This window comes from Pagrus major, chromosome 17 (assembly GCF_040436345.1).
Source record: "Pagrus major chromosome 17, Pma_NU_1.0".
Lineage (NCBI taxonomy): Eukaryota > Metazoa > Chordata > Actinopteri > Spariformes > Sparidae > Pagrus > Pagrus major.
Window position 1 is genome coordinate 16,848,358 of NC_133231.1, and position 20,464 is coordinate 16,868,821.

The 20,464-nt window shown below is 41.0% G+C and overlaps 2 protein-coding genes across 2 annotated transcripts; one reads left to right on the top strand and one right to left on the bottom strand.

Moving 5' to 3' along the window:
- Window positions 1-1,126: 1,126 nt before the first annotated feature.
- tbrg4 (transforming growth factor beta regulator 4) lies at window positions 1,127-8,048 on the bottom strand. Its single transcript, XM_073485297.1, has 11 exons — window positions 7,923-8,048; window positions 6,894-7,411; window positions 6,471-6,791; window positions 6,072-6,246; window positions 5,231-5,388; window positions 5,003-5,113; window positions 4,763-4,907; window positions 2,765-3,007; window positions 2,467-2,578; window positions 2,219-2,333; window positions 1,127-1,695 (listed from the first exon to the last, which is right to left on the bottom strand). The coding sequence occupies exons 2-11, from the start codon at window positions 7,314-7,316 to the stop codon at window positions 1,594-1,596; spliced, it is 1,905 nt and encodes a 634-aa protein (XP_073341398.1). The 5' UTR covers window positions 7,317-7,411; window positions 7,923-8,048; the 3' UTR covers window positions 1,127-1,593.
- Window positions 8,049-11,380: 3,332 nt separating this feature from the next.
- LOC141011863 (potassium-transporting ATPase alpha chain 1-like) lies at window positions 11,381-20,378 on the top strand. Its single transcript, XM_073485189.1, has 24 exons — window positions 11,381-11,392; window positions 12,104-12,208; window positions 12,524-12,583; window positions 12,827-13,030; window positions 13,122-13,235; window positions 13,370-13,504; window positions 14,308-14,425; window positions 14,554-14,822; window positions 14,997-15,075; window positions 15,567-15,686; window positions 15,816-15,925; window positions 16,024-16,158; window positions 16,271-16,463; window positions 16,609-16,784; window positions 16,918-17,054; window positions 17,277-17,427; window positions 17,681-17,849; window positions 18,177-18,331; window positions 18,453-18,576; window positions 18,855-19,000; window positions 19,128-19,261; window positions 19,844-19,945; window positions 20,162-20,253; window positions 20,350-20,378. The coding sequence occupies exons 1-24, from the start codon at window positions 11,381-11,383 to the stop codon at window positions 20,376-20,378; spliced, it is 3,069 nt and encodes a 1,022-aa protein (XP_073341290.1).
- The last annotated feature ends 86 nt before the right edge of the window (window positions 20,379-20,464 follow it).

Genomic DNA, 20,464 nt, shown 5'->3' on the forward strand with positions numbered 1-20,464 from the left:
TGTGTATTTCTACTGTGTATTTCTGCTGTGTAATTCTACTGTGTATTTCTACTGTGTATTTCTACTGTGTGCTGTGTATTTCTACTGTGTGTTGTGTATTTCTACTGTGTATTTCTGCTGTGTAATTCTTCGTTAACCGGCAGGCGAACAAAATGAAATGGGTTTTCTCATCACTACAGCACTTCTAAGGAATCAGTCAGAGGAACTATAACATGTTCTACCAATACTCTGTTTCATATTAAAATACTGCTGTTTGATTTTTTTGTTTATTTGTTACATTCAAGCTTTACACAGTGTCAGTGAAGTATTTGCACATCTTTTCTTCATGAACACATCAGCTGCACTTGCACGCTGCTAACCCATCAGATTCTATGACCAAGGAATTCAATACTGAAAGTGCTAGCTGGGCTCTTAGTCAACAGTCCATCAATCGATCCATTAGTCCCTGAATATTGGGAAGAATGACTAATGCGCCATGGTTCTGGATCATGTGGTTGTTTATCAGATAAACAACAAAATTTCATGTTTGTCATTTCCTGTCACTCTGGCTTGTTATCCTTTGGCTCCATCTCAGTTGAACTCATTTTCTCTCCTCTGCTCTGGCTTGCAGTTGTCAGGTTTCTTTCCTCTGCCACTCAACAGTCTCTGATGTCAGAGTGCTGCTGTTGTTGTGTAGGCAGTTTCAGGTCAGCAGTGTTTATCTGAGAATCTTAGCCTTGCCATTTCTTCACAATAAGGCTGTTAACAAATAAACATGGACTTAGTATGAAATTTAAAAAATATCTGTTCAAGTTTGAACAGAATTCTTGAAGAAATCAATTAGCAAATTACCCAAACTTGCTATATCTTGAGATTTTAAAGCATCTCATTTAACAAACGAAAAAAGAGCTGATAAAAAGGAAAAAAAGAACAAAACTCAGGTATTGCTGTATGCTGATAGTTGTCTGCTAATAATACTGATGCACTCACACCAGTACGCCAGAGAGGTGTGTCATTAGCAGTGTCATGTGAAATGAAACTGTTCGAATACCACACTCGATCTAATGCAACTGGAAAATGTGCACACATGCCCACACATCCTGAGCCTGAATCATTTAGACGATTTCATAAGAATCAAAGGACAGAAAAAGGCAACAAAACAGTTTATTTCATCACAAGATGACACACATTCACAGAGATAATTTAGATATACCAATCTATTAACAAGCACGTTCTGGCCAGACATCTACAAATGGCCTGCGTGGTTTTGTGTTGACATGTCACTCACAGATCTGAAGACTTCATCGTTGATCACATCATTTCTACAGAAGGACTCGCTGTTGTTTATTTCTGTCACTCTCTGGCTCCAAAACTCTTGCTCTTCATCACCATGGAAACAGGGAAAGCCCCACACGTTGCCAAGGGAACCAGAGAGAAAATATGATTTTTTTTGTTGTTGTTGTTTTTTTCTGACAAAGTATGAGAGAGCTATTCTGCAGCGCTGCTCTGCTCTGAGTGTGAACGTGGGTGTGCATGTGTTTTCCCTGTGGTCCCATTTGGTTGAGTTTAGCTCTGATTCAGCTGAGTCTGCAAATTTGCTCGCGACTGATGGATTCACTTGGCCATGTCCTCGGCCACGACCTTTCCGATTTTATCCTTCAGGTACGCCAATTTCTGCCAGTCTGTCTTCAGCTCCAGCCACTCGTAATATGGCACCTGAAAGAGGACAAAAAAGATGGATTTGAAAACATTTCTTCTGTACTTGCCATTGTAAAATGTTTCATTTTCAAACATTTAAAAAAGGACATGATGGTTTTCAATCTCATGTAGATGCAGTTAACACACACTGCAGCACTGCAAACCTAAGAGGCAGCTGATGATACCATTGGCTATAGACATTGTCCTAGATGAGAGAGCAAGAGAGAGAGAGCTTGGATCAGCCTAGATGAGGCAGAGCTGCGGCTGGAGCTCTATTTATACCACACACTGCAGCGAGACCCACCTGACTCTCATCTCTACCAAAGTATTAGCTCCATTGTTTGCAGCAGCAGTGCTGCTGCTCCTCTGCCTCTGAATATGACTGAAGTATGACTCACAATCATAGCATATACGGCAAAAACTATTTTGCAATTGGCTTTAGTGAGTGTGTAATAAAAAATATATATAGCTCACTGAAGTAACTAGACCACGGTCACAATCACAACAAAGAGGGGTTATTCCATCTTCTGCCTCTTCCTACCTCCACTGTGAGGAAACCAGCAAACTGGAGATGTCGCTTCATCATGGCAAACCGTCCCAGGAGGTCTTTACTCTTTGAGCCAAAGTTTGGGAATTCCAAAGCCAAGAAAGCAAGACTGGAGATGAGACAGGGTGCAAAATAGCATTATACAGCTAGATCAAAAGAAAAACAGATGCAAAATTCAAAGGAAAAAGCAAAAATAAATCTTTAAACAACCCCAGCCTACATGTTTCTCCTCTATGACTCACCGATGTGCCCCTGCAGGTAAATCCTGGAGTCCTCCTCCACTGGGTAGATGAGGGGCTTTCATCTTTGTGATGCCAATCGATTTGTTGTCACAATCCACTGCCAGCTCACCATCTGATTAGGAAAGGGGATGTCAGGTGTAAAATAGCTCTCAGATACTCAACTTTAAGTTTACTCAGAAATGTAGTGAATGTTAATTTGAGTATAAAAGTCTTGTAAAACTCTAGACATAAAAGAAAAAGAGTGTGACATGTATGTGATCTCAAATGATATATATGTGGGCTAACTTTGCCTCCTTACCAATAGTCCATCCATACACAGTGTCAACCCCAGTGCGAAGGGCATCTGTACTCCCGCCCACCAGACTCTGTAAAGCCTCTCTCAGACTGCTCTGAAGGGGGGTGAGGGGGGAGCTGCTAGTCGGGACAGACAGGGCGCTCAGGGAGGATGAAGTATCTGAGGAACCAGGGTGCTCTAACTGGAGAGTAGCAGCGATGTGGAGGAGCTTCAGTTGGTAGCTCCCTACTCGAACTGGATTGCCCCCTACAGTCAAGATAAGAGGAAGAATGAGTGCTGACAACCCACTGGCATCAAGACCTCTTTAGAATGTTTTGTTGTTGTTGTTAAAGCTAAGCAATGCTTCACATCTGTGAGAAAATGGGTTAATGTGGCTGTCTAAGCAGGAATCTTTTGGTGCTGCACTGCCATCTGCTGAGCCAGAGTGGTATTTAAGCAGGACAAAAGTATCTACTTATTCAGTCAAGCTGATTTAAACTGTTCTCCTGTGGGCCAATAATGGAGAAAAGTGGTATTATGTTATGGCGTCGCAAATGTCAAGTTAAAAACACCTTCAAATATATTACTTGTACAACTTATTATATTACCTATGTCTTTTATTTGATTCTAATTTGTTTGATATATATATATGTTGTTGAGCTGCATCTAAAGACTATTTTCATCATGGACAAACCTGTGAGCAACATACCAGTATTCATTATTTTTAATCAATTATCAAACAGAGAAAAACAGCATCTCATTTTATTTGTGAAGCTGGAACATTCAAAAGACGTCAGGGGCCGCTGGAAGCAATACTTTTGTGGTCCTCTAGGGGGCGTTTGCAAGTTTAGACCAGAAATTCATGACAAGGCGAGTTGAAACTTGCATCTACTATGCAAGAATGTGGTCTGCAACTTCATGCTGCCTTCACAGGAACTGGACAACAGAGTATCATCTATAAGAATTCACCAACATGGCTTTTACCGCATCAACTCTTATTTTGGTAATCACCGTGGAGGAAATTTAGTGTATCTTCCTGTTGAAAGCATGAATTTTTCCCAGTGATACACTGAAAGCCGTATTATCGCAGAGGTTATAAATAAACAAGTGGAATATTCCGCTGTCGGACTTCCCATGAATGCAACTTAGCTTCTAGCATCCAGAAACGCACCGTTTCGTTTTCCGTTGGAACAATGAATAAGAATGCTTCTTGTTTAGAATTGCTGATTGGCTGCTGTTTGCGATGCCTATTACAAATTTGAATGTAACATTTCTAACGGTTGCATTTGGTTTACACTATAATTTATATTCACGTGGCTTTTATGCTCCCTGGGAAACTATTGATAATGATATTCCAACTGTCCAGTTCAATCAAATCTGTTATTTGGCATTCAATGACATGCTTTTTAATGCTTTCTAATGATATGACACAAAATAATGCCAACATAATAAGATAAAAATAAAATAAGAAAAAAATGATATAAGAAAAAACATTATTTAATATAATAAATAAAATGATTAACAGCAAGAGTGATAATCATAATAACAATCATTATTATAAACAAATTAATCATCAACATTAAGTGAAGACAACTAGCCCTTCATTTTATTTGATGGGGGACCTGGATAATGGATAGGGGAGCGCTCACCCAAAAAAGTTTCAAAACTACTACTTTAGAGAAGCTTCCAGACAAAAATTAGAGTTATTCAGAGTCACAGTTTATCAACGTTATACTTTGATTAAGTGTGCGGCTGTTGTGCTCTTTTGTTTCTGTCCCAGGAAAAGTTACAGTGGGCTCCTTGAGGAGGAATGTAACCAGGTGCCTGAAGCACTTTTAACCAGCCTCTCCTAGTTTAGAGGAGCAGGTGCTTCGCTGCTGACGGTGATGCATGCAGCAATATGTGTGAGCTTAACTTTACTAATACAAAGTGCGTATCTGTATATTTATAAATTCCTCATTTATCAAAAACAGGACAATACAGAGAATACAGAGAATGAACACCCACAGCTGTGTGTCTTACCTGACAGCTTGGTAATGTGACTCTGTTGTGTGACGGGGATGAGGTAGTGCGGCCTCGCCTGCTGCAGCACACACAGAGACCAAACCACGTCCGTATGCAAGTAGGGCTCCAGGCCGGAGAGAGAGTCCTCCAGCACAGGGTGAACCTTCACACAAAGCGGCACACATGGAGGATATATTTAAGACGGGAAGTAGAGGTAACCAGGCAAAATCAACAGATAGCTTGTAACATCTCTAGTACCTTGCCAAAGAAATTGTCTCCCTTGCTGGGCTGGAAGTTCACTCTGGCAAAAGTCATGAGCAGATTACAGAGCTGAGGAACGCTGTAGTTTTGGCTGTTAGCTGTGTAGTGCTGGTGAAAAAATGTACACAAAGAGAGTACCACAAAGAGTCAGGAAAATAATTGGAAAATAGAGATTAAGTACTTTAAATTAACTGAATTAGAGTTAGTCTTAGGCGTGTGACTGACCTCAGCAAAGGCCTCAAACAGAGGGATGTGGAGCCATTTGAGGAAGCCCAGAGATTTAGCAAAACGTGTGACATCGGCGGGATGGAGCTCAGGAACTCTGGGTAACAACTCTGAGGCCATTCGCTGGAATACCTGAGAGTGGGAAAAATTCAGCTTCCCTAAAGAGGGGCAGAGACAAAGTTGTTCCTGTTAGCATTATACAGAATGTTGCGGAGCAGACTGTGCTTCAATCTGTTCTGACTTTCAGTAGATTAAGTTGTTTACCCATGAGAATTTTTGCCACTAATCTAGAACAGATAATGAAATATTGAAGTTCAACAAAACAAGTGATGTTTTAAAAAATGTATCAATAAATTAAAAAGGGAAAGGAAAAGTTAAAAGGAAAAAAAGAGAGGGGGTCGAAAACAAAAAAGAAGGGGAAAGCCCTGTGTTAACCTGTACTCTTTGTTAACACACATATTTTTTATTAATTTGTTCATTTGACCTTCTTTAACATTATTATTGAGTTTTTATCCATAAACGCAACAGTCGCTACATTTTGTCATTCTGAATTTGGGCTGTCACTATATTTAGAAAAAAAAAATGTTTAAATGCCAGGATCAAATCTAACTTTAACTTGTTTTACTGTGTGTTTTGTCTCTTTTTTGGCAAATAAAATACCTTCAAATTATTTATGTAATAATTTATCTGCTAAGTAACATTTTAAGCTAACACTTAAGACATCTATACATCAGATCAAGAAGGCAAAAACAAAATGACACATGGGGCAATAAGAACGCGGTTATACACTATTGCTATTACTTTTAATGTTGTTGGAAACAATCATCAGTGTTATTTTTACCGTATGCAAAAGCCATGTCCATTATCAGAGGTGTCGTGAGCTCCGACGACGGCCTCTGGAGAAGGTAGTAGGACAAAGCTCTGAGCAGCGGGACAGACCTGCGGCTCTGAGCTGCCAAAGATGAACACACTTTGCGGATGTCCTCCGCTGTAAACCCCTCTGCGAGCTCCAGAGCCTGAGATAAAGACAGATGGAGGGATTACATTATGGTTTGGGATTTATGATGTTTTTCTTAAATGATTGCATTTCATACTATTAAGTCTTTCGTATTATTACGAAAGGGAATTCTCCTTTAAATGATTGCATGGCATTGCGTTCAAAAAGACCTGCTCTAGCACCGTGTACAGTGACAGTAAGGCAACATGTTCATCTTGTGATGGATGATTTTAACTCCGATACCTTGTCTTCAAGTTTGCCCCTCAAGGTAGGCGACATGGACTGTCCTTTGGATATCAGTGTACTGACAGTTTTAGCATCAGAGATTTCAGTCCAGCGCAGCTCCAGCTGTTTTAATGCAGCGTTCACTATCGCCACATCCTGCTGTCTCTTCCTGCCTGCGCCCCAGTCTACCAGGTGGCCCAGCTGCTTGCATGTCAGCCTGCGGACTCGCCACAGGACCTCATTCTGGACAGAATCGAGTAATGAATCTGTGGAGGGTACGCCTATAAACGAGAGAGCTCGCAAGACAGACACTAGACTGCTGTTCCACACCAAAGTCACCTGGAAGAAAAAAAAAACACACAGAAGAAAAAATGAGTGATTATTCTTGAGCACGAGTGTTCGATGTCAGTGCCAGTCCATGTCTGTATCTGGCTCCCTTACCTCTCGATATATAGTAGTCATCATATCCAGCAGCCTTAAATCCTTCATCACTTCAGATTGTTGTTCCTTAAACTCGCCCTTCGTCTTCAGTATCAAAATCATCTTAACCAACCCGTCAGCTGCTTGATTACCATTTCCTCTGTGCTTTGCCCAGGCCTGCAGGATGTCCTCTGGCACCTCTGCCGATTCAAACAAATCATCCAGTTGGGTGCGTGCAGGCGTGCGTGAATAAATGTCCTCAATGACAACTGTCTTTCCCTCACACATTAACCTCTCTGTGGCCCAAGGCCATCCCTGAGGCCTCTGCACCTCTGCAGGCCCAACCACGGGTGGAGGCAGGCGGGCAGCAGCAGCAGCAGCTGGAGCCTGAGAGGAGGCCCTGCAGAGCAGACGGGCGTATCTGCCCAAGAGACGGCTGGCCATTTTGAGTTAGTGAAACAAGACAGAGGCTGCAGGTAGGACAGGAGAGAAGACGTTTCTCACAATTCAGCAGCTGGTGTCACCATCCCAAATCCAACCTGAGGAAAAGTTGACAGGATGAAGAAACATCAACAAATGAGCTGAACCTTCATTCAATTTAGCAACATTTACATTCTGTCAAATATTCAACGTCGACTACATGTTTAATCTCACATCTATCAGCCATGTGTGACAGGTTTAGAGCTCTAGGTGGTGTTGTTACTTAACGTTACTGGGGAACACTTGTGTAACCCTTGACGGAGGCAGTAATACACAATGATAATAATGTAGCTAGGCTGACATCAGATATATCTGTTGTTGTAACTTTGAAAGGACATCTCTCGTAATATAAAGCTAATAGTGACGCAACCAACAGCCAGACAGTCGGATTTTCTCCTGTCATATAACGTTAAATCAAATCCTGACCTTGTCGCACAGAGGAAGAGGAGCTCTAAACGCCGCTGACCGGCAGCGTCTCACTGCACCTGCTGTCACAGGTTTTATCTCCAAAGGGACCATGCTGACAGAAGTCACAGCAACATCAGATATCATATTCAAACACAGACTTACCTGTAATTGACGATAAATTTGATGAAAGCTGTTCACATGGAGCGATCCGGCAGGGAGAGTCGCAGGACAATGACGACACGGGCTGGTGTCACGTGACCCGCGGACGTCGCTGTAATTGGTTGGAAATGCACACCGGCTAAAGTGACAAATAAAACGTCATTCTCCAACTTTTTTTCCTTCCGCTTTCCTTATCAAATCAAGCCATAACATTACTTAAAAAAACAACAAAATGTTTAAAACTTCTGCTGTTTTCCATTCTTCATCTATAAAAAAGTGTCAAATTATTATTTTAAATTGTGGTATGTGTAATTTATTTTATTTTTAAATTGTTTTACTTGTGAATGGAGTACTTTCCATATAAAAAGAAATTCAAAATAAACAATCTTTTATCAATATCAAAAGTTACGCAGCCTAATGGTAATGCTGTTCCTCATGTTCTGTCTACCTGAAGTGAAATAAATATGGTGGAACAAATATGAGAAATATAATTGAACAGCACCACAAACTGCAACTTACAAAGTTAGTGAAATAGTTTTTGAGTAAGTTTTGAGTCAACGGCTGGTTTCAACACTGGGATGTAGTTTAGCTTCATGTTCACGGTTCATGTTTTACTCACAAGACAAAAACAGGAGGATTCCTGCCCAGACCAGATAGTTTTGGTTGCCCAGGTTTTGCAGTCAGATATAGTTTATGATCTGATTACATTTTTAGTGACTTTTGGGGCAAAAATTTAATGTCGGGACCCAATTTTGCTTTAATTTGATAAAATACTGAGATAACCTGACTTTTATGGGTCCAGCTCCTCAAATGCTAGATCCTACATTTCCCATGATGCAGCTCAACAATGGCTTTCCGTAAGACCTTTCATAAGATTTATTTTGTGATTTTTATTCTGTGTGAACTGACTGTGCCACTGTTAACCCAGATAAAACACACATTTCGTTTTTTTGTCATTTGGGTAAACCAGCACTTAAACTTACAGAGGGCAGGAAGTGTGTGTTCAGAAATGTTGGCCCCTCAATCTGTCCCTGTCTCTCACCCTGTTGTTACCCCATCACCCCCTCTATTCTCTTCTTCTTCACCTGTCCCCCTGTAACGTGTAATTAGAGCTGATAAAATCAGGCTGATAACAATACTTTGGTTACAAAGCCACTGTCACTCGACGGTAAACATTAGGCTGCAGTACAATATTGACTCTCTTAAAGAACACTTTAGGGACAGGGTGACCTCAGCTCCATTTGTACTTACTTCCCTTCACAGGATAACACAATATTATGGCTTCCAAAATAATTACTTAAATTTACTTTGAGTTGAAGTTATGTTCTCATGTTAACTATAATTTCCCTTACCGTAGTATTAAAATTAGTCGGCTGTATTTGTGTGTTTTGGTGGGATATTTCAGAGGCAATATTACTGATTAATCATATTTTATAATAGAGTCACTACCTGCAATTGTATCCACAAATGTATTTAACCTTTCCAAGTGTAATTGTGTTTTGTCAGAGGTTCTTGATACGTAGAGAGCATGGTAGAGACGGCTGCTGACGCATATCTGATAAAATGACCCTCAGCAGCCTAACACAGCGAAGTGCTAGGCTTTAATGTCACTGAACACCGGTGTTCTTGATATTCTTGATTAAAAATCTTGGTTATTATTCTAATATAAATGACTCATGGATTTTTGTTCAATTCAAAGCATTTTCTGTAATACAAAAATTCAAAATGTAGTAGTACAGTCTTTTAATACACAAACAAACAATAAACTTAACCAAATAGAATTTAATTGTGTTTTCTATGTTAAATTGAAAACAATCTCATTTTCAGCATTGCTCACTATCAGAGGAAAGTAGAAGGTGCTGAGACAAATTATTTGAGCGTTACTGAGGCTACTGTGAGGAATTGCAGAGGGTATAAAAGATTTTGAATAGTGGTTAGTTTCACAAGCAGGTAAAACATAACGACATTCTGATGGCAACAGAGAAAATTCAACATGTCTAGAAGAAGCTAAAATACTTTTTGTGATACTGTTGATCGCAAAAAATAGCTTAAACCCCTTTGTTTCACTTGTGATCTTAGAACAGATTTGAACAATTCTGTTCAGACTGTTTCCGTCTTTCAGTGTGAGGCTGTGGACCCAGCAGATAAAGCAGCAGATAAGAGACCAATGTCATACTGTTTTGCAACTTTCAAAGTTCCTTCTACTTTTCTGTTTCTCTCCACTGCCTTTTCCTCAGCCACCCTCCGATAATCCAATGCTTCTTTGCAGAAATTCGTGTTTTTATTACAACAGTGATTCTCAGTTACGTCCTACAGGTTTTCTGTCCCGTGATGTACAGGTGTTACCTTGCAATTAGAACCACAGCACACAAATCCTTCACAAGTTCAAACTATATGTGCTATAATCACAGACAATAAGACGTATCGAGTTATGGGAGGTGGTTCAAGTTCTCGTGTTTGTAGGATGATGCCTTGTTTGTGTTTCTCAGCTCTCTAGAATAAGAGTAGTAATGCATGAATTCTATTTTTCGAGAGTTGGGTTGGTGGAACGCAAGCAAATAACAAATGAGGTTCACATACCTGCAGAGAGGAGTGTATAAATAAAGTATGATGGTGGTGTGGGGTGGACAGAGGAGGAGATGGGTGAAGGCAGGGGGGATGTAAGGTCATCAGAGTAAACACATGACCAGTGACTGCTTGTAAAAGGAGGAAAAACAACCACAGTGGACAAGCTGACAGCATTAACTCTCCTCTGTGGTTGATGCTACCTGTTACAACTCTGCTAATGAGATGGGATTGGCATGAGTTGTGACTGCTGTTTAACCCCAGCTGCAGGCCATTTTCTCCCTCATGTCTTCTCCCTTTTTGTTCAGCTCGGTGTTCTGCTGCAGGGCAGTGCTGACTGTCAACTGGCCAACAGTACACTGTAGCTGCATCGTAGCATTTGTTGTAAATTGATGCAGTGCAATGTCAGGCAGACTTGAAGGAATGACATTGGTTTGTTTTAACCTTCACTGTTCCTCTGCTCTTAACTCCAATCAGTTTATCTGGATAAGGAACGTGCTGAAGGGAGATAAGAGATACCAGAGAAACACTAACCTACGCAGAGCTTATGATATGAGTCTATTAGTGTATTTGTAAGTATGTGTGCGTCCTGGCTAGGGGTGACATTGTTGCTACCTGAGGTACCTTTTTGCGTAGTTAGTCGTGTTAAAGTGCGTGTTTAAACGTGCATGTGTGTTTGTGCGCATGTGCATACAAAAGGGGAGTTGTCATGTATAAAAGGCTTTTACAGACAACTTGTCCTGTTCCTGACCATTTTGTGTGCATGTGAGGGAGAGACAGGGTGTGTGTTTGGGACTGGACCCTTACTGACAGCCAAGATTTCGGGGGCGAAAAAGGATCGAGTGGTCTGGACCTCCATTGATTTAGGAGAGCAGTCCCCCATCACACCTGCAACCATGAATAAACAGGTAAGAGAGCCAGCAGATTAGCTGATGACCACTCAAGAATAAGTATTTTGTGAATGTAAAAAAAAAAAAGAAAAAAATTACTTCAAGCTCCACTGGGGGTGTCTCAGGAAATATCCCTAAACCTTTAAACCCCCAATAATATGAGCGCCTCAAAAAATTATTATTATTATTATTTGGGTTTTTGGCATTTCTTCCACAACCCAGTGGTGGACTCAGCAACAAACAAAACCTTTTTTCAAACGGGAATCACTGAAGGTCATTCGTTTATCAGCCACTCAATAAATCCATTCATTCTATTAAATGAGTTCCTTTTGATGGACATTTCACCAGTGTCTTTATATATTTCAACCACTTATTGTCGAGTTGGTACAGCTGAAAAAGTATGAATACATCAGTTAAAACTTGCACCATATTTCAAGTTATTTCAGAAAGCATTTGTTTTCTCTGACTGTCATGGACATGAAGTACTCCAAGTAATGAAGTGTCAAGATTTGTTTATTTTAATACAAACCAAATGTGTATGCACATATTTGAATTCAAGAACTGTTTGGGTGCTCAAAATGCACAGTCCATTTGAAGAGCACACAGCATATACAGAAGTCAAAATACATATGGTATCTATTTTATCAAGAATGTCAAGCCATCGGACAGGTAGATTTCCTGCATTAATGTCAGCATACCAATATTTAACCCACTGCTGCCTGTGTTTAGGACACGTACGACATGTTCGAGATGGATGGAGACATGGACAAGAAGAAGAAGAAGAAGCAGAAGAAGAAGGAGAAACTGGAGGGCATGAAGAGAGAAATGGATATAGTAAGTAAAGAAAGAGTTATTTGGCAAAGAATAGTAGCATATATAGAGACAGCTGTAGTGAGTGGATAAGACATGTAATGCAGTCCTTTTTAATAGTTTTGTACTGTAAATATGTACCTGACTGATACTACAGTTTCTCACACGTTGATGGTTTGTGAGAAGTAATGAACTCAGACTTTTATTCCAGCTGTCGTACACTTTCAGTATTACCACCAGTTACAACCAACCAGCCATGAATAAATGACCTTGATTCACTGATCTGCCCTTTAAAACTTCCGCTTGTTTTCAATCAATGTAATCTGTCTCCTCCTGCAGGACGACCATGAGATTACAATTGAAGAGCTAGAATTGAGATACACCACCAGCGTTACCAAGGTAAGACATGTCTTCTGTAATGACCTTCTTTCTTTCTTGTATTTCTTATGTTTTCTTTACGTCGTTCTTCTTATAGGTTCATTTTATAAACCTTTTTGTTTTTACTTTTCTTTTGAACCATCATCAACTTCTCTCGTTTTCCCTCTGTGTGTCCTTCAGGTTCTAAGACAATGATGTTTCCAAGCTTTTTTTTCTCCAAACTTACTCATGTATATCATCTATTTTTCTGTTCTCCATCCGCAGGGTTTGACCACCACCTTTGCCCGTCAGGTCTTGGAGAGAGACGGTCCCAATGAGCTGAAGCCCCCTAAAGGAACTCCAGAGTACGTGAAGTTTGCCAGGCAGCTTGCTGGAGGGCTGCAGTGTCTGATGTGGGTCGCAGCTTGCATCTGCTTCATCGCCTTTGGAATTGAACTCGCTCGAGGGAACCTCACCAGCTTTGACAATGTGAATTATATTTCCACACAGAGTCTTTACTCCATTATTTCACTGTCAAAAACAGAGATATGAATGTTTTTATGGCTCTTTCTCACTCCAGCTGTACTTGGCCATCACCCTAATTGCTGTCGTCGTGGTAACTGGTTGCTTTGGTTACTACCAAGAGTTTAAGAGTACCAACATCATTGCCAGCTTCAAGAATCTGGTGCCACAGGTGAGCTGCACATAACCAAATAAATAATAATTGCGTCTTTATCATTATATCTCTTTTCTGTCACTCTTTGTCTTTCTTTGTGTGCTCATCTCCTTTCACCTTTGCTAACCTTACTCCTAATGTCAATAAAATAGCAAGCCATTGTGATCCGGGATGGCCAGAAAAACCAGATCAACGCCTACGAATTGGTGGTGGGAGATTTGGTGGAAATCAAAGGAGGAGACAGAGTCCCTGCTGACATCCGCATCATCACTGGTCAGGGCTGCAAGGTAGGTCACACCCACACTATGTGTCCAGACATACATATGGGCAAAGACAGATACACTGGTTGATAAAACCATAAAGAAACTTGTTACGAAATTTCTTTAATTTGTCATCATTGAGTCCACAAAATCAGTGTATTTCTCTAACACCAGAATGTGATGCCAAAATGTCCACATTTGTCAACTGTAATGTCATTTTCAACACCTTGTAATTTTAGGCCAGCATCTTCATTAGGCTAGCAGATATTCTTTACATAGAGAAGAAGACAATGAAAGACTTACAGGAGCAATGTGTAAGATATGGCCAGTATTTAAGTTTAAAACGTTCAAAAAATGAAGAGAACAGTGGTGACGTTATGTCAAAGGGGCATCCTCAGGGGCTGTGTTCGGTCCTGATCTGGTCGTGTTCATTGGGAGGCTGCCAAACCCATTTACGTGTAAACACCAACACTCCTCCACTTGCTCCGAGCTCCCAGTCCACGGAGATTAAAGCCAGCTCAGCTAACTGCATGGCTAACTGAGCTAACTAGCTATCAGCAGCTAGTAGCTAAAGCCATTGATAACTACAGCAAAGAGTATATTGAGCCATAGTTAGCGGTTCCTCTGGTGATATGCTGCCCCCCATTTGTTTGCAGCAACCTCCAACAGGTGGCCAATTCTTACACACTACACCTCCTTTAAAATTTTTAAGCACTCTTATTTGGGCAGGTGTGGGCCAACCCATTAATAGACATCCTCCCTTCCTCCCCCCTTTTATTACATGCTTATCGACATGTAATGAACCTTTGTGAATATACTTTGGCTTCCAGGTGGACAACTCGTCCTTGACAGGGGAGTCTGAACCGCAAACCAGGAGCCCAGAATGTACTCATGAGAATCCGCTGGAGACCAGAAACATTGCTTTCTTCTCTACAACCTGTCTGGAAGGTACAGTGAACAGTACACACATGCATATGATAACCTATCATCTTTTTAGTCGTTTATTTAAGTGTTTATATGTATACATTCTTCTACTAGAGCTCTAGCCATGACTGTAACTCTCCTCTCCTCTCCAGGTGTTGCTACCGGTATGATCATTAACACAGGTGATCGTACCATCATCGGTCGGATTGCCAGCTTGGCGAGCGGCGTCGGCAACGAGAAGACGCCCATTGCCATTGAAATCGAGCATTTTGTTGACATCATCGCCGGTCTTGCAATCTTTTTTGGGTTCACCTTCTTTGTGGTTGCCATGTTCATCGGATATGCCTTCCTGGAAGCCATGATCTTCTTCATGGCTATCGTGGTGGCTTATGTGCCAGAGGGGCTACTGGCTACAGTTACTGTGAGTGACTGCAACGGCAATATAATTGTTTATGGTGTCTAGTTTCCATTGTGTCTTTTACTATACAATCAGAACTGGTGTGAAGGCATGTTTGGCACAACAGTATCAATGTGAATGATTTAGTTCATCATATGTTCTGTAGGCTGGACAAATCTAACCAGTCTCTGTTTACAGGTATGTCTGTCTCTGACTGCTAAACGACTTGCCAGGAAGAACTGTGTTGTGAAGAACCTGGAGGCCGTGGAGACATTAGGTTTGTATGGCTGAACACCAGACACATCCTGCTCCTGACAGATTTGTTGAGTTCAAGGACAGTCCGTCATGTGACCAGGGACATTTATAAGTGATCATTTTAAAATTTTAAATTTTAGAAATAACCCTTTTATCAGATTTACCATCCAAAGAAAGCTTTTCGATCACATGTTTACATCCTCAACTACAGCTCCACACCTCATGCAACATTTTGACACAAATTTAAGACATACAGTATATTCTGCTCATTTTCAGGTTTCATAATTTTAATTTGGGTCACTACTAGAATAGGTTTACATGCTTTAGTGCTCAGAAAACACATCAGTTTTCTTATAATGTCCAGTGTTAAGTAACAGTGATTCTTGCGGGAGAGAGGAGCTTTTGTTGGTGCGGACTTTGACCTTTTTAACTTTCAAGATCTTTTACACGCACAAGAATAGGTCTCCTTTAATATAAAAGTCTAGATGTTTGGTTTCTACTGTGTGTGTTTAGGCTCCACTTCCGTGATCTGCTCTGATAAGACTGGTACCCTGACCCAAAACAGGATGACTGTTGCTCACCTTTGGTTCGACAACCAGATCCACTCCGCTGATACCACTGAGGATCAGTCAGGTAAACACACAGATAAAAGCCTGTTTAAATGGTTTGGTTTGCTATTTTAACCGCTAAGTTTGTTTTAAAAGGTGGATTATTTCACATTTGAGTAATCTTTCATTAATCATGTGATTGTGTGGTTTCCAGGCCAGAGTTTTGACCAGTCGTCAGAAACATGGCGTTCAGTGGCGAGGGTGGCCTCCCTGTGTAACAGAGCTACATTCAGACCTAATCAGGAAGGTGTACCTATTCCTAAGGTACAGTGCGTTAAAGTTTATCCTTGTAATCTGTTTTTCTAAATTATTACAGGGAAAGATTTGTTTCATTTGTATCTCACTTTTACCCTCTCACACAGAGGACGGTGGTGGGAGATGCGTCAGAGACCGCTCTGCTGAAGTTCACTGAGCTCACTGTAGGGAACGTCATGGACTACCGTAATCGCTTCAAGAAAGTGGTGGAGGTGCCCTTCAACTCCACCAACAAGTTCCAGGTGAGAGTTGTTGCTTACTGTCATCCTTGTTAAATTACAACACTGGAAAGAAGAACAGCAGTGGACAAAATATATTTTTTCTCCTGTGAACCATCTCTCTCTCTCACTCCAGCTGTCCATCCATGAACTGGAGGATCCTCTCGACCTTCGCTACCTGTTGGTGATGAAGGGGGCTCCAGAACGTATCTTAGAGCGCTGCTCCACCATTTTGATAAAAGGCCAGGAGTTGCCTCTGGATGAGCAGTGGAGCGAAGCCTTTCAGACAGCTTACATGGACCTGGGAGGACTGGGAGAGAGAGTACTGGGTTAGTTAGTCAGTTAGTTAGTGCTTCTTATGGCTTAATGTGACAAAATCATGCGGCATGGTTTCCCCAAAACTGTCAGTTCCCTTTACCGTACAGTGTATTGCATAAAATATTGTTCTATCTGCTGTTTCTTTTCTCCTTCCAGGTTTCTGTCACATCTATCTGAATGAGAAAGAGTTTCCCCGAGGCTTTCAATTCGACACTGATGAGATGAATTTCACCACGTCAGGATTGTGCTTTGCTGGTCTCATCTCAATGATTGACCCCCCGAGAGCCACTGTACCTGATGCAGTGATGAAATGTCGTACTGCTGGTATCAGGGTGTGTCAGCGTTACTCCACATACACATGAACAGTCCAATATTGGAAAAATATGCGTGCCAAATCTTTTGTAATACAGAATTTCACAGGTTTTTCCCTGTCTGATAACATTCGTTTGGATCTTGGGATTTCAGGTTGTCATGGTGACTGGTGACCATCCAATCACAGCGAGGGCCATCGCAGCTAATGTTGGCATCATCTCGGAGGGCAGTGAAACAGTGGAAGATATTGCCCAGAGGAAGCGCATACCTGTTGAACAAGTCAACAAGAGGTACCGTATTTCCTGCAGTAGAGGCTTGTATTAGAGGCAGGCCTTTATGATGTGGCGATGGGGCATTGCTGGGGGTGATTACTGTGTAGTTCTGACATCACAACCTGACTGTGAGCAGTTCTGTCGACTGAGCATTTCAATACTTTCTCAGTATGTAAATAGCACTTAGTCTCTGTCTGTTTTTGTCGTATCTAACCCCGTTCATCAATTTTCCGTGTGTAGGGACGCCCGTGCCTGTGTGATCAGTGGTGGTCAGCTGAAAGATATGAGCAGTGAAGAGTTAGATGACGCACTGCGGAACCATCCTGAGATGGTGTTCGCGAGAACGTCCCCTCAGCAGAAACTGATTATCGTGGAGAGTTGTCAGCGTCTGGTAAATAAACATATTCAATTCAGCAATTCAAAAACAATGTGTCCAAAGAAAGTTTCCCTTACACATAATTAAAAAAATATTGAGGAAAGATGCTGAAAAGAGAATAGCTTTTTTCAATACAGCCCCCTGGGAGGATTGTGAAAGAAAAAGCAGCAGGGGAAGATACCGGTTTGCATTTATTCATATCTTGTGTGTATGATTGGACTACATTTTCAGGCTTGTGACACATCTTTTCATTTTCAACCCCCCACAGGGCTCTATCGTCGCTGTAACAGGTGATGGTGTGAACGACTCTCCGGCTCTTAAAAAGGCTGATATTGGTGTCGCCATGGGTATCGCTGGGTCAGATGCTGCCAAAAACGCTGCAGACATGATCCTGTTGGACGACAACTTTGCTTCTATTGTCACTGGAGTGGAGCAGGGTGAGAAGAAACTCTGTGTTTTGACAAAACAATCTTAACTCAGGGTCAACTCCCTGGGAGATGGCTCACTTGTCATCACTTGATGAGGTGGTCATAATTTTCATGTTCGAAAAAAACTTTAGTAGAACTGCCCTCTTGGATAAATATATCACGACTTTCTGCGCACTGGTGCCCTCCCCCACATACATGTGGTGCCCCGTTTCTTTTGCCCCTGCCCCTCAAATATCCTGTCAGCCACTGATCAATGAAGAGTTTATATTTGCACTGAGTATAGTGAGCTATTCTGTTGAGTTGAGGTGTGTGAATGTGTGTTTGGTGTGTTCGTAGGCCGTCTTATCTTTGACAACCTCAAGAAGTCTATTGCCTACACACTGACCAAGAACATCCCTGAGCTGACTCCATATCTGATCTACATCACCGTCAGCGTGCCTCTTCCTCTGGGCTGCATCACTATCCTCTTCATCGAACTGGCCACTGACATCGTGAGTAATTACTTTATTAGTACCAGTTCAGCAAGAAAAGAAAATTACTTATTTGTATATATATCTGTATACATATGTATATGTATATATATTGTTGTAATATTGTTTGTCTCCCCTGTAGTTCCCCTCTGTCTCTCTGGCTTATGAGAAAGCAGAGAGCGACATCATGCACCTAAAGCCCAGGAACCCTCGCCGTCATCGCCTGGTAAACGAAGCCCTGGCTGTGTACTCATACTTCCAGATAGGTGAGACAAAACTTACTATTAACTCAGATACATTAATCTGAATACTTCACATAAACAAAAAAATAGACAAAGATAAATGTTACCTGAATGAATTTCAAGCTCAAAGAATACATGACTAGCCCGTTAAGAGACCAGACCTACTCTTTTATCCTTGCACAATAAAGCAGATAAGATGATAGCAGAGCACTCTGTCCCATATGCTCTCTGAAATGTATCACATTGAGCTACATTTATAAACTGTTAAACTAGTATTTTTATTTCTTCTGTCTCTGTTTTAGGAGCCATCCAGTCTTTTGCAGGTTTTACAGATTATTTCACAGCCATGGCCCAGGAGGGCTGGTTTCCTCTCTTGTGTGTCGGCCTGCGTTCTCAGTGGGAGGATGTTCATCTTCAAGACTTACAGGACAGCTACGGACAAGAATGGGTTAGAATAGACTTCAGATCCTACCTTTGAGTCCTTTTCAAACTGTGGACACAGATTTTTTGTTTCCTGGGTGAATGTAATCATCTTTTTTATCAGCCCCTCATCATGTCCTCTCGTCTCTTTACAGACCTTCAGTCAGAGGTTGTACCAGGAGTATACGTGCTACACTGTGTTTTTCGTCAGTATAGAGATCTGTCAGATCTCAGATGTGCTGATCAGGAAAACTCGACGTCTCTCTGTGTTCCAGCAAGGCTTCTTCAGGTCAGTAAAGACCCATCAAAAACACAAATCACTCTGCACAATGTTTTGGGTTTTTTTGACAGCTAAAATTATAATCCTAACAGGGTTAATTCTCTGTTTATTATTAATACCCCTTTTTGTTTGTCATTAATGATTGTAAATAAAGAGCCCAGGGGGGTTGGAATGTTGGTTGGACAAAAGAAACAATTTAAAGATGTCACTTTTGGCTTTTTGAAATAGAGATGAGCATTTTTTACAATTTTTGACATTTTATAGACTAAATGATTAATCATGAAAATAATAGATTAATTGACAATGACATTAGTTGCAGCCCTAAAGTGGAACCAGCCAAAAACAAAGAGGTTGTCCTCGGTAACTAAACTAAGTATTTGAACACCTTATCCTGCGATTGGTGGTATAATTGAAATTGTTACATTTGTATAAAACTCTAAATTTAATTTCATACATTCATTTGAAAACAGAGACATATGGCCTTTTAATTTAGTGTCAATCAATTGCACATGGAAACAATTACACCTGAATTATTATGCTCTCTAGATTCCAGCAGGATGTTTGGTTATTTGTGTGTTTATTTGTGCGCAGGAACCGTGTCTTGGTGTCTGCCATAGTCTTCCAGCTCTGCCTGGGTAATCTGCTTTGTTACTGCCCTGGAATGCCCAACATCTTCAATTTCATGCCCATCAGGTAAAGACACAGTCTGTTCAACATGGTCACCATCTGACAGCAGAGGTCAGACTGGTGGTCTGTATGTTGTGAATTCTAAGATTATATACTTTAATTAAAACATCATAAATATGGAACCAACAGGAAGAACGTTATTTTTCCACGTTTTTTTTCCCCATGAGATTAAAAAGGAAGCTACAGCCGGTGGTCTAATATTACATGTTGTTTTCTCTCCAGAGTCCAGTGGTGGTTTGTTCCTGTTCCATACGGTATTTTAATCTTCGTCTACGACGAGATCAGGAAGTTAGGAGTCAGAAGATATCCAGGAAGTAAGATACTTTACCATTTAATATCCATTCATCAACCATAACTCACATCTCTACGTCTATTCAGTACTCATTAATCTGTGGCTTGTAATCTCTCAGGTTGGTGGGATCAGGAGTTGTACTACTGAGACCAGAGAAGCTGTTTCATTCGTCCATCTGTCGATATGCACAAAAGCATCACTCGTGAACAGAATGCTGCAAACCCAGAGGACCT